The sequence below is a fragment of the Schistocerca gregaria genome, chromosome 4, assembly GCF_023897955.1.
Source record: "Schistocerca gregaria isolate iqSchGreg1 chromosome 4, iqSchGreg1.2, whole genome shotgun sequence".
NCBI classification, from domain to species: domain Eukaryota; kingdom Metazoa; phylum Arthropoda; class Insecta; order Orthoptera; family Acrididae; genus Schistocerca; species Schistocerca gregaria.
The window spans coordinates 165,244,836-165,261,502 of record NC_064923.1 but is presented as its reverse complement, the minus strand read 5'-3'; the positions used below and the strand labels follow the sequence as shown (position 1 = coordinate 165,261,502).

General features: G+C 44.3%; 1 protein-coding gene across 2 annotated transcripts in view; it reads left to right on the top strand.

Annotated features, from left to right (window-relative positions):
• Nucleotides 1-16,667, top strand: part of LOC126266964 (synaptogenesis protein syg-2-like) — a 410,598-nt gene that overhangs the window by 389,676 nt on the left and 4,255 nt on the right. For both annotated transcript variants that reach the window (XM_049971690.1, XM_049971691.1), the window contains one exon: nucleotides 5,603-5,757. In XM_049971690.1, the coding sequence (XP_049827647.1) occupies nucleotides 5,603-5,757 (155 nt within the window). The remainder of the gene's footprint in view (nucleotides 1-5,602; nucleotides 5,758-16,667) is intronic.

The following is a 16,667-nucleotide window of genomic DNA, read 5'->3' as shown; positions in this document are numbered from 1 at the left end:
GTTTATAATAGATGTGCACGTAATGTTTTGTGCCACACGGCTATCTGCGCGGTCTACCGCCCTGCTTCCCGAACGGGAAGGCGTGCCGGTCCCCGGCACGAATCCGCCGGCGGATTAGTGTCAACGACCGGTGTGCCGGCCAGCCTGTGTATGGTTCTTAAGGCGGTTTTACATCTACCTCGGCGAATGCTTGCTGATTCCCATCATTTCGCCTCAGCTACTCGTGTCGGCTATTGCTCCACAAACCCGTTCCCGCGTACACGTACACCATAATTACTCTACCACGCAAACATTTGGGGTTACACTATTCTGTTATGAGACGTTCCGGTGTGGTCCACTGGGGGCCGAACCGTTAAATAAACCCGGGTTAGGGGTGGGGCGGCGGTGAGTTGGGTGGACCGCTCTGGCTTGTCGTGGAGTTGTGAACCACGGAGGGCTACGGCGGGACGAAGCCTCTCCGATGTTTCTATGTCCCCAGTTTAATACATACATACATCAGTGTTACCCTCAATAAATCCAGGTCTGATCCCAAGCTGAGGCAGATCGAGGAAATAGGGTTTATTGCTGCTGGTATTTGAGCTGTGTGGTGCAAAGTGAGGTCTAACTACCTACTGTTGATGGTGCATTTTTCACACTAGGAGTCAGAGTAGGAGAGATGTTATACTTGGTACGCTTTTCAGACCGTTACCCTATAAACGTTTGTTATATTTTCTTACTTCATTTTGAAACGATACCACTCACTTTTTATGTCCTGCAGTCTTTTTCTGAAGTCACAAAAATTACTGCGAGAAATTAAGGTCATTCGAACAGTGAAAACGTGCTCCGCGGTACCACATGAGCATGTGTGTAGGAACAAATACTCACTTGATATTTAAAAGTGTTACAGACGAGACATTCTTGCCAAATTGTACTTCATCATCTATCTACAACGTTATTAATCTATTAAAATTGATTATCAATAACTGAAATCAAATTAAGCGCAAGTATCATCAAAAATCAGTTACTAGTCAAACGCACTTTGTAATAGAAACTATTGGAAAACAACAAATTTCTATTTTTAAGGTAGGTAAAATTGTAAAGGTATTAAAGCAACTTATTTCATCTGCAGGTATCACATGTCCCACGGTAAAGGACCTTCTTTCACTGCGAAGTACAGTATGGTGCATAACACACGAAGTGTGGATTAACTGCCTATGTCTTATATAAGTAGTGCTAAAAATATGTAGTATTTCACTCACCATAATATTAAATACCTGAAGAAGTAACAAAATATTCGAAGCACTTTTGATATACTAAAGAGCACTTAAATACTGTTCGAAACGCGAAATATTTACGATTGCTACTCAAAGGACATATCTAATAATAAAAACAGTCGTAAATATGGAAGCCTGTAGAGTGCATTACTTCATTGATTCTAAAATCAATCACAAGACTGAAGTACCGACCAAAGAATATTGCGTGTTCCTTGGTACACTACCCTGTAGGTACAAACGTGTCCCATACCGTCGAAAAACAGGTACAGCGAAGGCTCTTAAGGTAAATTCCTGTCGAGCGGTCACCATACTGTCAAGCAAAGGTGTGCAACAAGTTTCAATCCGCTCCGACGTACCTCACAGAGGAGTGGCATGCCACACTATTGAACGTGCTGTGACCGTCAGATCGTCTCGTTATGTATCTTATCTACCATATTATATCAAACAAATTTCGGTGCCATAGTTTTCTCTGTGTAGAAAAAACTATATTTTTAAAACCAAAGTAGAATATCGGACGTCAAATCAGTATCTTTATAACCACGCATTGTTGTAGAACTACACTCATAAAAAGGCAACCAACCATATACGAAAATATGGAAGGATCTGCGTGTATCCTTACCGACTCAAGCGTACTTGGGCGAAACTTGTTATGGAGAACAGTCTTCGTATTTCTTCACCGACAGTTTTCATCTAAGCTAAATTCTCACAGCTATTATACTACCACAAAGGCAATCTGTGTAGTGATTTTGAATTAAGTTTAAATCACTTGACAAATTACTGCTTTGAATTAATTACAAATTAAGTATTCTGTCTGTGATTAATTAAAGCTCAATAAATTCTTTGCACAAGAGTAAGGGAACTGATAATTTGAAACTATTAGTTCGCCGAATTAAGAACAACTTGTGAAGATTTGCTTCACTGGAAGTGATAGTACGAAAGGCGGCGTGACTACACTGCAGAAAAGTTTGTAGAGTCGATTTTCTGCGTTCTGGAGTCGGGTGGAAGTCTCTCCGTTGAAAGGGTATACCCCGAGGACACTGAAGCTTTAGTCTTTATTCTTCTGCCGTTCGATAAGTCGTAGTGGGTCCTCGTGCAATGACAGTACCCCAATGAGAAATGTCTGGTTGTCCTATAAATTTCCGTAATTGAAGACAAGAGATTAGTTCACACCAATTTCCGAATGACCAAAGCGACACCGTAATGCTGCTCGTGTGAAATCAACGACTCATAGAAAATCGATAAATTAAGGTAACTTCTGTTTCAGAATCTACTGATACATTTTCTAGGGAACATTTTCCTGTCAATGAAGTTAAGACTAATTAATTCTCTAGCTGACATGACATGAACTTTGCCCAATAAGAATTTATGTAAGGGCAGACTTTCATAACGTACCGTAATACAAAAACTCTCACTATCAGCCGAAGAAGAAACTCTACGTACATTTAGCATCAATAAGTGTCGATAGGTGCATAAAGGAAGAGACCGTGGCCGGCCGCGGTGGTCTCGCGGTTAAGGCGCTCAGTCCGGAGCCGCGTGATTGCTACGGTCGCAGGTTCGAACCCTGCCTCGGGCATGGATGTGTGTGATGTCCTTAGGTTAGTTAGGTTTAAGTAGTTCTAAGTTCTAGGGGACTGATGACCACAGATGTTAAGTCCCATAGTGCTCACCGAGCGAGGTGGCGCAGTGGTTAGCACACTGGACTCGCATTCGGGAGGACGGCGGTTCAATCCCGTCTCCAGCCATCCTGATTTAGGTTTTCCGTGATTTCCCTAAATCGTTTCAGGCAAATGCCGGGATGGTTCCTTTGAAAGGGCACGGCGGATTTCCTTCCCAATCCTTTCCTACCCCCAGCTCCGTCTCTAATGACCTCGTTGTCGACGGGACGTTAAACACCAACCACCACCTCCCATAGTGCTCAGAGCCAATTTTGAAGAGACAGGGTTGCGTATTAATAAACTACAAATGCTTTCCTCATTGAAATACGTGGTAGCTGACATTGTCATCGTGTTGTATTTCTATTGAATGTAGGTGATCTTTAACGGTTTGTACAGAAAGAGGTTTTTTTACAAAAGAGGTGAAATAGAGAAGCTCTGTACAGGGTGATCAGAAACAGTCTGTAAGGCTTGTGAGGATGGTGTAGGATATGCTATGCTGGGAAATAACTGTTAAGGAAAATCTAACTACTTTGCTCCATTTCCGAATGTTTAGCATTGAAGTTAGCCATCAGCGCATCGCGAATGGAAATTAAAGCAGCACAGCAGAGACAGTGTCACCAAATGCGTTCTTCGTTTGTTTTGCTCAAACCAAAGAAATGTTGCTTTTGCTCACCTGGCTTAAATTTATCTCTTCCGGAAAAGGCAAATTTTAACTGATAATGGCAGTTTCAACAAGTGCTACAGCATGTGCTCGTATGTACGGGTGCAACTACCTGATTGGCTAACTTCAATGCTAAGTAACTGGGAAACGACGCAATGCATCGACTTTTTTGGCACAACCGCTCCTGCAACACCATACAAGTTTTCTAGAACGGTTTCTTACCGCCCTATTATCGAAGGGCTTATTTAAATGGTGGTACAAGTCAATTACCACCACTTTTCTATCTATAATGGTTCTGACATTGATGGTAGAAACAAACAGAAAAAAATTTCATCTCTAGCAAGAAGCCAAATGCTTGAATATTTCTGGTATCTAAACTGTACATTTTTCAGCGCTAACTTAACTTAAAGACTCTGTATCTCAGAATAAACAAAAGTGGACATGAAGCACTATTGAAATAAGCCGTTCATACACTCCTGGAAATGGAACAAAGAACACATTGACAACGGTGTGTCAGACCCACCATACTTGCTCCGGACACTGCGAGAGGGCTGTACAAGCAATGATCACACGCACGGCACAGCGGACACACTAGGAACCGCGGTGGTGGCCGTCGAATGGTGCTAGCTGCACAGCATTTGTGCACCGCCGCCGTCAGTGTCAGCCAGTTTGCCGTGGCATACGGAGCTCCATCGCAGTCTTTAACACTGGTAGCATGCCGCAACAGCGCGGACGTGAACCGTATATGCAGTTGACGGACTTTGAGCGAGGGCGTATAGTGGGCATGCGGAAGGCCGGGTGGACGTACCGCCGAATTGCTCAACAAGTGGGGCGTGAGGTCTCCACAGTACATCGATGTTGTCGCCAGTGGTCGGCGGAATGTGCACGTGCCCGTCGACCTGGGACCGGACCGCAGCGACGCACGGATGCACGCCAAGACCGTAGGATCCTACGCAGTGCCGTAGGGGACCGCACCGCCACTTCCAAGCAAATTAGGGACACTGTTGCTCCTGGGGTATCGGCGAGGACCATTCGCAACCGTCTCCATGAAGCTGGGCTACGGTCCTGCACACCGTTAGGCCGTCTTCCGCTCACGCCCCAACATCGTGCAGCCCGCCTCCAGTGGTGTCGCGACAGGCGTGAATGGAGGGACGAATGGAGAGGTGTCGTCTTCAGCGATGAGGGTCGCTTCTGCCTTGGTGCCAGTGATGGTCGTATGCGTGTTTGGCGCCGTGCAGGTGAGCGCCACAATCAGGACTGCATACGACCGAGGCACACAGGGCCAACACCCGGCATCATGGTGTGGGGAGCCATCTCCTACACTGGCCGTACACCTCTGGTGATCGTCGAGGGGACACTGAATAGTGCACGGTGCATCCAAACCGTCATCGAACCCATCGTTCTACCATTCCTAGACCGGCAAGGGAACTTGCTGTTCCAACAGGACAATGCACGTCCGCATGTATCCCGTGCCACCCAACGTGCTCTAGAAGGTGTAAGTCAACTACCCTGGCCAGCAAGATCTCCGGATCTGTCCCCCATTAAGCATGTTTGGGACTGGATGAAGCGTCGTCTCGCGCGGTCTGCACGTCCAGCACGAACGCTGGTCCAACTGAGGCGCCAGGTGGAAATGGCATGGCAAGCCGTTCCACAGGACTACATCCAGCATCTCTAAGATCGTCTCCATGGGAGAACAGCAGCCTGCATTGCGGCGAAAGGTGGATATACACTGTACTAGTGCCGACATTGTGCATGCACTGTTGCCTGTGTCTATGTGCCTGTGGTTCTGTCAGTGTGATCATGTGATGTATCTGACCCAAGGAATGTGTCAATAAAGTTTCCCCTACCTGGGACAATGAATTCACGGTGTTCTTATTTCAATTTCCAGGAGTGTATATGGGACTAACTTCCTTCTTCGTGACACACTCACGAACTGAGATCCGAGTGCACAGAAATGTGCTACAGTTTGTACTAACGATGTTTACCGGTGTATGTCCTAGAAACTGGAAGCTGACAGCAGGTGTTGTGTGCAGGGTCGGAGACGGACGCGGCGTCGTCTTCGCGCGGGACGCCCGTGGTACCTGCGCCGGAGCTGCCGCGCGACGGCGAGCGCCCCCTGCACCCCGCGCCAGCCTGGGAGGTCTTCAAGGTCTGCCCCGCCGCCTGCGACGCCTACGTGCCGCATCCGGTCAGTACCGCGGCGTCATCCAGCAAGCACTGCAGTGACACCGCTATGTATCCCCGAACACTGACGCACGGTTTTAGGAGACACAGCACAGGGATTCAAAGATTAAGAATCTTAGTGACAAGACGTAGCTTCCAACTGTAAATGAGGTAGATGTTAATTTACGAGCTGACATTGGGAGAAAATATGCCAAAATCGGCATGCATGACGTAACATACATACTTAATAGGTCCCAAAACGCTGCGCATCTAAACGGGATTTTTCGATCCTCATTCCTCGGCTTCTTTTGCTGATAAACAGGTAGGGTCAAGTGTTTTGGATAGCCCTGGGACTAGGGACCATTAGTGTCCTGAACTGAAAGATTGTCTTATTGTAATTACCGTAGCCCGCATCTCGTGGTCGTGCGGTAGCGTTCTCGCTTCCCGCGCCCGGGTCCCCGGGTCGATTCCCGGCGGGGTTAGGGATTATATCTGCCTCGTGATGGCTGGGTGTTGTGTGTTGTTCTTAGGTTAGTTAGGTTTAAGTAGTTCTAAGTTCTAGGGGACTGATGACCATAGATGTTAAGTCCCATATTGCTCAGAGCCATTTGAACCATAATTACCGTATAGTACGTGGTCAAAGAACGAATATACCTTCTTAGGTAAATGCAGCAGTGCGGTTGGTTCATTTTGCATTTGGTATGGTCTACGGTGAGGCTGATAGGGCTTTTGGAGGCACCATGAGTTCATTGGCGTTTCCTCGGAAAAATCTACAAAAGTTATTTCTTTACTGTATTGTTGCCGTCACCAGCGGACGAAAATCTACCCAAGGTTATCAAGACGAATGTGCACAGGAAATCGCTCACATTTGTACTATACATTCCTAAGGTCTCGATTTAGAGGAAACTTGAGAATTTTGTTGTTATTTTTGTTCGTTTCCGAGATATATAGGTGTAAAAGTGACCTGCTTCTATCCGTAAAATAATAAATAACGACAGCATATTGTTAAAATTTGGCAGCATGTCCTCTAGTCGTTCGTCTGAAACAGCCATCCCCCCGGTTTCAAAAATAGTTACCCGTTATCGAGAAACAACCCATAAACTTGTTTTAGGGAACCAAAATCTAGCGGTGGATTTCAAGATGGCTGTGCCGAGAAACTTGCTGTAATTTTTACGATGTATTTCTAGCATCCCGACCTCGGAACTTGAAAATGTTCTTCATATCTTTAACCATGTCCGAGATGCAAACGTAGAAAACTACCCTGCTTGTACACGTAAAATACACGCGCAAAATCCGATGTAAGGTTATAATGTAGTTTACAAATTAGTGCAGCATGGAGAAATATGCTGTAAAGTGATTTCGTTATCCCTGTAAACCCCATATTGAACACTAAAGCACATGCAATATTTTATTTTTTATTTCTTATTTTATGATACTTTTATTTTTATTGTCATTATTATTCTGTTTGACCGTAAAATCCGCTGATAGTTGTAATATTAGTTTTGAGTCATTTCACATTCACGTAAGTAAAATACCTTTATTGTACCGACCTTTACATTCCTTTTTATAGGAGTTGCCAAAACATTTGGGAAAATTTTTAAAGGTGCTGGGGAAGATAGAATTAGGCAAATAGTACCCCACCTTTCAGTCAGAATCTTTTAACAAAAACAGGAACGTATTCCTATTATCTGTGGGTCGAAAGGATCATTTATTCGTTATACAATGTTCATAAACCATGATACGGCTTCCTTCTCACTTGGTCCCGCAATTATGGTGTATGGCGTGAGAACGGATATAGTTGCCAGTTATAGTTGCCAGTAAACTATCACATATGTGTTACGAATTTGAAATATGAAGTATCTACGGTAGTCCCACCGTAACTATGTATTAATTGATATTCAAATATCTGCATCAGTCATTTTAATTATTCTCACTACGCATTTCAACGCATTAGATCTTTTGTAGCAACGTATGATCCACAAATAATTCACTGTGTATCAGGATGGGAGACAAAAAAAGTCGGTTTACTTTATCGAGGTGATAATCAAAGTGTTATGACTACTCATCGCACTAGCTAGAATTTGATCCAAAGTCATGAACATTGAAGAGGAGACTAAGGACTTTTTGTGTCATTAACGTGACCTCCCTTTTAAGTTAAACACTATTTCTTCTGAAACTACCTGGCAGATGAAAACTATGTGCCAAACCGAGACACAAACTCGGGTCCTTTGCCTTTAGCGCTCTACAAACAGAGCTACCCAAGCACGACTAGCGCTCCGTCCTCACATCTTTACTTCCGCCAGTACCTCGTCTCCAATTTTCCAAGAAGCTGTCCTGCAAACCAAGCAGGACTAGCGCTCCTGAAAGAAAGGATACTGCGGAGACATGGCTTAGCCACAGCCTTGGGGATGTTTCCAGAATGAGATCGGTCTGGCACACAGTTTTAGTCTGCCAGGAAGTTTCATATCAGCGCACACTCCGCTGCAGAGTGAAAAACTCAATCTGGAAACATCCCCCAGGCTGCGGCTAAGCCATGTCTCCGCAATATCCATTCTTTCAGGAGTGCTAGTTCTGCAAGGTTCGCAGGAGAGCGTCTGTAAAGTTTGGAAGGTAGGAGACGAGGTACTGACAGAAGTAAAGCTGTGAGCACCGGTCGTGAGTCGTGCATCGGTAGCTCAGATGGTAGAACACTTGCCCGTGAAAGGCAAAGGTCCCGAGTTCGAGTCTCGGTCTGGCACACAGTTTTAATCTGCCTGGAAGTTTCATATCAGAACACACTCCGCTGTAAAGTGAAAATCTCATTCTAGTCCATTACTAGTAGTCGGAGTTTTCAATATGCTTGGTTCATAAACCCGATCCTCCACTGTGATGTTCGGACGTGATCAACCGGAACGACGAATATGCCTGCCACAATATTCCCATGCACTCCACCATCGTGTCACGATCCTGCATTTGGCCAAATAAAGATACTTTGCAGGTGATGCCACTGCCGTCCCATAAGCATACGTGGTGTCTCCTTGTCCTTTGCAGTGATCACCCGACTGACGCTGTTCAAATCGATTATACAGAGTGTCAGTATTCTGGAATGTGACGGGAAGGACTATTAGACAGTGTGAAAGAAATCTCCTCTGATGCAAGTGCTTTGCTTTCAACATTTCCGGAAAAGATAGTATGAAACAAAACAATAAAAAATTGTTGGGTAAGAATGAGCTGTAAAATGCATACCTTAAAAGATACGAGCACTTCCTCAGTGGAAGGATGTGTTTCACTGCAGCCAAGATGAACAAATGCTCATAACTTTTTAGGTATGCACTCTATAGCCAATGTACATTGGACATTTAGTCTTTTCTGTAACATACTATCACTCTTGAAAATGGGGAAAGCAAAGAGCTCGCAGTAGAAGAGATTTGTTTCACGGTATCGAAGAGAAGAAAGTGCTTATAGCGCTGAAGCTATCCATTTTAGAGCCCATGTATGCTAGACTATTTTGCTTCGAATGATCATTGATGTCACAAATATACACATACTGATGGTTTTTGTATGACACCTTGTGTGCTTTACCAGGCCTGCTAACAACGCAAAAGATGAACAATACTAACGCACTGTACGGACCGTGTTACCTATCATACGAAATCACAATTTAATCATTTACATACACACATCAAAAAAAGGTTTGGCATCACCTCGGTTCCGAGAGTTCCGGAAAATGTAGAAAATTAGAATAGGGGTCAACATAAACATAATTTCCGCCCTTTTTATTGCTCATGAAAACCACACATTGCATGTTGTAGTACCATACAGCGAAATTTCACAGGTCGAGGTCAGATTGTGGTACACACTGGTACTTCTAATAACCAGTAAAACGTCCTCTTCCATTGATGCATACCTGCATTCGTCGTGGAATACTATCCACAAGTTCATCAAGGCACTGTTCGTCCAGATAGTTGCACTTCTCAACGGCGATTCGGCGTACGTCTCTCAGAGTGGTTGGTGGGTAACGTCGTTAATAAACTGCCGTTTTCAACCTATCCCAGGGGTGTTCGATATGGTTTATGCATGGAGAACATACTGGCCACTCTAGTCGAGCGATGTCGTTCACAAGATGTTCTCCCGGGGGGGGGGGGGGGGGGGGCGGGAGCTCAAATTGTCGTCCATGAAGACGAATTCTTCGCCAATATGACTGCCGTATTAGTCGAAAGATGGGATTCACGTATCGTACAGCCGTTACGTTGCCTTTCATGATCACCAGCGAACGTATGTCTGCCCCATATAATGGCACCCCAAAACACCAGGAAGCCTCCACCTTGCTGCACTCGCTGGACAGTGTGTCTAAGGCGTTCCGCCTGACTGGGTAGTCTCCAAACACGTCTCCGACGATTGTCTGGTTGAAGGCATATGCAACACTCATCGGTGAAGGGAACGTGATGCCAATTCTGAGCGGTCCATTCTGCATGTTGATGGGCCCATGTGTACCGCGCTGCATGGTGTCATGGTTCCAAAGATGAACATTGCCAAGATGTTGGTAGTGAAGATGCGCGGTATGCAGCCTATTGCGCACAGCTTGAGTCGTAACACGGCGTCCTGTGTCAGCACGAAAAGCATTATTCAACATAGTGGCTGTGCTGTCAGGGTTCCTCCGAGCCACAATCCATAGATAGCTGTAATCCAGTACAGTAGTAGCCCTGGGCGGCCTCAGCGACGCATGTCATCGACTGGTCCTGTCTCTCTGTATCTGCTCCATCTCCGAACAACATCGATTTGGTTCACTCCTAGACTCCTGGACTCTTGTGGAGGATCCATATTGGCACACGTTAACAGTGAAGACGCGATTGAACCGTGGTATTGACCGTTTAGGCATGGTTGAATTACAGACGAAACGAGCGTGTACCTCCTTCCTGGAGGAATGACTGGAAATGATCGGCTATCAGACTCCCTCCGTCTAATAGGGGCTCCTCATGCAAGATTGTTTACATCTTTGGGTCGATTTAGTGATATCTATGAACAGTCAAAGAGACTGTGTCTGTGATACAATTTCCACAGTGAACGTCTATCTTCAGAAGTTCTGGAAACCGTGATGATGAAAAAGTTTTTTTGTTGTGTGTATTTGCCAATCGTATGTATGTGAAAAAATGTTCATTCACAGCCTACTATGTCGCCTAGGCGTTTTACCCATTTTGTCAGCCAGTGTCTTTTATCTGCGAAGAGATTATTTTATATGCCAGGCTGAATCTCAATGTACTTATGTTGCCTGCTACAATGAATGCCTAAATAAAAACAATGGGGGAAGTTCAGGTACAGTGTACCACGGGACACAATGTAATATTTCGATTATCATTTCGGTAGCATTGTGTTCAACCTTTCCAACTGCGATTTGTTACCACTTTTCGCCAGTATGCGTAGGAAGCGATTAAAATTCACCTTCTGTGTATAGTGAAAAAAGTGTGTTTGACGCATAAGAAGTAAATTTTTATGGTAGTGTAAAATTCTCTCTGTTTTTTTGTACTCGTGAAAAATTAATTCTCAGTATTACGGCCATATTGGCATACTAATGTACCACTCTGTATTGTGAAAAATTCGTAATATTTCGCACTTGTTCCGAATCTTACAGAATTACATACAGCTGCCCTACAGGGAAAAATTAACAGTTCAGTGAGAGGCATGGCGTAACACTGTTACACTGAAGTGACCGGAGGAACCTCCGCTCTATGAGCACTGACAGTGATGAGGGCCAACGTCGGTCACCAGAAGACCTACATTATCTATCATAGCAACTGAAGAAAATGCATCATGCCCAAATTGGGTTAGTCGTGATACTGATCGAGGTTTTCCGATAGCTGATGAAAAGGGCGTGCAACAAAAAACTAGAAAGAGAGTAATAAGGGAGAGATAACACAGTTAAAAATTGTTCGAAAATGTTTGAAGACAATGGGCGGTACAGAAAAAAAGTAACAAGTGAAATACCTTTCTCCATCTAATACGACTTGCTTTTAACAATGAAAGAGAAAATGTGTGATCCGTTATAATTACTCAGACAATGGACATAATTAAAGGTCAACATGAGGAAAACGAAGAAAAAATTTGACCAGATGTTCGAGTTGATTATGTTGTAATAGGTTCCCTGGGAGGATACAGATCACTATTTTGGCTACGTCAAATGGTTCAAATGGCTCTGTGCAGTATGGGACTTAATATCTGAGGCCATCTGTCCCCTAGAACTTAGAACTACTTAAACCTATCTAATCTAAGGACAACATACACACCCATGCCTGAGGTATGATTCGAAGCTGCGACCGTAGCGGTCATTGATCTAGAATTAAGATTATGATGGAGACTATGAAGTGACATTTCTCCATTTCATGGGCAAAATATTAATACTTTGTTTATCCACATACAGTATCTACATCTACATCTACATCCATACTCCGCTAGCCACCTGATGGTGTGTGGCTGAGGGTACCCTGAGTACATCTATCGGTTCTCCCTTCTATTCCACGCTCGTATTGTTCGTGGAAAAAAAAAGGATTGTCGGCATGCTTCTGTGTGGGCTCTAATCTCACTGATTTTATCCTCATGGTCTCTTCGCGAGATATACGCAGGAGGGAGCAAAATACTCCTTGACTCTTCGGTGAAGGTATGTTCTCGAAACTTTAACAAAAGCCCGAACCGAGCTGCTGAGCGTCTCTCATGCAGAGTCTTCCACTGGAGTTTATCTATCATCTCCGTAACGCTTTCGCGATTACTAAATGATCCTGTAACGAAGCGCTCTGCTCTCCGTTGGATCTTCTCTATCTCTTCTATCAACCCTATCTGGTACGGATCCCACACTGTTGAGCAGTATTCAAGCAGTGGGCGAACAAGCGTACTGTAACCTACTTCCTTTGTTTCCAGATTGCATTTCCTTAGGATTCTTCCAATGAATCTCAGTCTGGTATCTGCTTTACCGACGATCAACTTTATATGATCATTCCATTTTAAATCACTCCTAATGCGTACTCCCAGATAATTTATGGAATTACCTGCTTCTAGTTGTTGACCTGCTATTTTGTAGTTAAATGATAAGGGATCTATCCTTCTATGTATTCGCAGCACACTACCCTTGTCTACATTAAGATTCAATTGCCATTCCCTGCACCTTGCGTCAATTCGCTGCAGATCCTCCTACATTTCAGTACAATTTTTCATTGTTGCAACCTCTCGATACACCACAGCATCATCTGCAAAAAGCCTCAGTGATCTTCCGATGTCATCCACCAGGTCATTTATGTATATTGTGAATAGCAACGGTCCTATGACACTCCCCTGCGGCACACCTGAAATCACTCTTACCTCGGAAGACTTCTCTCCATTGAGAATGACATGCTGCGTTGTGTTATCTAGGAACTCCTCAATCCAATCACACAATTGGTCTGATAGTCCGTATGTCCGTATGCTCTTACTTTGTTCTTTGCTGCAGCTGCAGCACGTGTATCAGAAAAAAAGATTAGCAAGTGTTTTTATTAAAATAATACGGGCTATTATCCCATGGTCGGACAAATTTCTTGTTGCTCGTTTCGAACAAAAATTTCATCTGAGCGAAGAACAATAGTCTGGAATATTTTAATAAGTGTGACATTGTCAGCTATATTAGCAGAAGTTTTATCAAAATATTTTTGCTTGGGAAGAAAAATGTAGCAGCAATAACCTAAATGTTACGCCACTATAACATTTTAATGTTCGATGAATGCCGCATTATGAAAAAACAGAAAATATTTTCTAGCATTCATATTGTCTAGCATTCAGCTCTTGCATGTATTCTGAAAGAGTTCTAAAATAAAGGCTGGCGCAGATAAAAGTAGCCCGTATAATTGAAAAGGAAATGCAGTGAAATTACAGAAACGTAGAGCTCAAATGGGTTTACCATTTATTTACAATGAAAAATACAGTTGAAAATTCATTAACAGAAGATGTTGACATTGACCACCACAACGTCAATACACAGCTGTGCACGTCCAAGCATATTGAAATTCACCCGGTGTCAGTTCGTTCTATGCAGATATGCACGTCCAAGCATATTCAGATAAACCCTGCATAAAGTTCGGATTTCGATGTCTTTCAGTTCCTATATTGTGTGTGGGTATTTTTACTGACCTTACTCTTAAAGTTATCCCAATGCAAAATAATCACATGCTGTTAGATCCGGCGTTAAGTGGGGGCATATACACTCCTGGAAATTGAAATAAGAACACTGTGAATTCATTGTCCCAGGAAGGGGAAACTTTATTGACACATTCCTGGGGTCAGGTACATCACATGATCACACTGACAGAACCACAGGCACATAGACACAGGCAACAGAGCATGCACAATGTCGGCACTAGTACAGTGTAATCCACCTTTCGCAGCAATGCAGGCTGCTATTCTCCCATGGAGACGATCGTAGAGATGCTGGATGTAGTCCTGTGGAACGGCTTGACATGCCATTTCCACCTGGCGCCTCAGTTGGACCAGCGTTCGTGCTGGACGTGCAGACCGCGTGAGACGACGCTTCATCCAGTCCCAAACATGCTCAATGGGGGACAGATCCGGAGATCTTGCTGGCCAGGGTAGTTGACTTACACCTTCTAGAGCACGTTGGGTGGCACGGGATACATGCGGACGTCATTGTCCTGTTGGAACAGCAAGTTCCCTTGCCGGTCTAGGAATGGTAGAACGATGGGTTCGATGACGGTTTGGATGTACCGTGCACTATTCAGTGTCCCCTCGATGATCACCAGAGGTGTACGGCCAGTGTAGGAGATCGCTCCCCACACCATGATGCTGGGTGTTGGCCCTGTGTGCCTCGGTCGTATGCAGTCCTGATTGTGGCGCTCACCTGCACGGCGCCAAACACGCATACGACCATCATTGGCACCAAGGCAGAAGCGACTCTCATCGCTGAAGACGACACGTCTCCATTCGTCCCTCCATTCACGCCTGTCGCGACACCACTGGAGGCGGGCTGCACGATGTTGGGGCGTGAGGGGAGGACGGCCTAACGGTGTGCGGGACCGTATCCCAGCTTCATGGAGACGGTTGCGAATGGTCCTCGCCGATACCCCAGGAGCAACAGTCTCCCTAATTTCCTGTGCTAAAGCTGCGATGGAGCTCCGTATGCCACGGCAAACTGGCTGACACTGACGGCGGCGGTGCACAAATGCTGTGCAGCTAGCGCCATTCGACGGCCAACACCGCGGTTCCTGGTGTGTCCGCTGTGCCGTGCGTGTGATCATTGCTTGTACAGCCCTCTCGCAGTGTCCGGAGCAAGTATGGTGGGTCTGACACACCGGTGTCAATGTGTTCTTTTTTCCATTTACAGGAGTGTATGTATGCTGACGTTTCGATCCTCACCGAGGAATAAGGGACTCGTCCCTGGATTGCTTAAACACGTGGCATCTTGCCCCGTTTTGCAGGAAGAAGCAGTATTGTTTTACATATTCAGTCCGTTGAGCGCAAAATAATCGAAAATATCCATATATGAAACCGTGTAGGGTAGTATCAAAAAATGCCGGTCCAACGATGCGCGTTTCTATTACACCGTACCAAAAACGGATTTTTTCATCATGGACTGGTTGGTGACGCACAGTGTTAGGATTCTCCGTTGGACAGTACTTCGTGTTTTGTGAATTTTCACGTTCGGAAAGATGAAACCGTGCTTCGTTAATCATGATGTAAAGGTAAGGGTCTAACAAACCTTCCTTGATTTTTATTCAAAAGCTGCGTGTACTAAACCACACGTTCATCCGTAAATTGCTGCGCAATCGGCACACAATATGGCTTAAAATTAAAGCTTTTCAGTATCTAACTCCAGTTTGACCTAAATACATGTAGGTTTCTTTCGGCTCTCAATAATTCTTTGGAGAATGCCTACAATAACTTCCGGTGTGCGAACTGAAGGAATGCTTTCTCGTTTTACGTTTTGCACAGATCCATAGCGTGCCAGTTCTTTTACAGATTCTGTAGTGCTCTCGTTATTGGCAGCTCTCTATCAGGGTACTTGAGCCCGAAAACCGTCGAATTTCCTTAATCTAACCTGTTTTCACACGTGGTTCCACTATTCCATTTTTCCTTCTATCGAGAAAGTCATTTTGCAGACCGAGACTGGAAAGAGGAACGTCTAACTTCACTGATAAAACAAACTGAAGTGTTGACAGATGTATGGTAACAATCGCCTGTTGTGTAAAACTGTACATGGTTGCAGCTATTTAGGCTATTTCAGAAGTGGAATTATTGCATTTGCTTTCAAAGGGGAGGCGAGCTACTTTTCAGAGCGCTACTCTGCGCAAGTGATGCCAGTACATATGTCGTTTCTCTTGCTTATTACAGTGTACCCCAGGATGTGCTACATTTTGCCCAACTCTGGGGAACGTTGTAACAGTTTACATTCATACGTAACATTGTAATGAAATACACGAATTTCAGAGCCTCACGGTGTCTGTTTGCTTTTAATAACAGTTAAAGATCCTGTAATGTTATGTGAGCTTCAGTGCCGTTTTATTTAAGTAATTTGTGTCTAATTTTATTATGGGAAGCTCAGTAAAGTGTGTAAATGCCGTAAATGTAAATTTTATTCAGAAAGTACTTGAAGAGAATGAAGCACAGCTGGACAGCAACAAACTCTTTAGAGCGGAATCCCCGTAGTTGTGAATCTTTGAGTATGGGTATGGAATAAAAAAAATTATTTTCTTTTTAAAAAAAAGGAGAACTGTTAATCTGTATCTTGTGGAAAAAGGACGTGTTGCAAGGCCGTAGCTCAGAACGTATTGTTACATTTAACGAAAACTGATATTTTAGTGATAAAACCGAGTAATGTATGCGGAAGAGTTGCCAAACGTTTATGTATACAAATTTCTGGAAGTGACGAATAGATATCTTGTTTTTGGAAAAGGAGGTGAACTTCACTGTCATTGACGTCTGTCA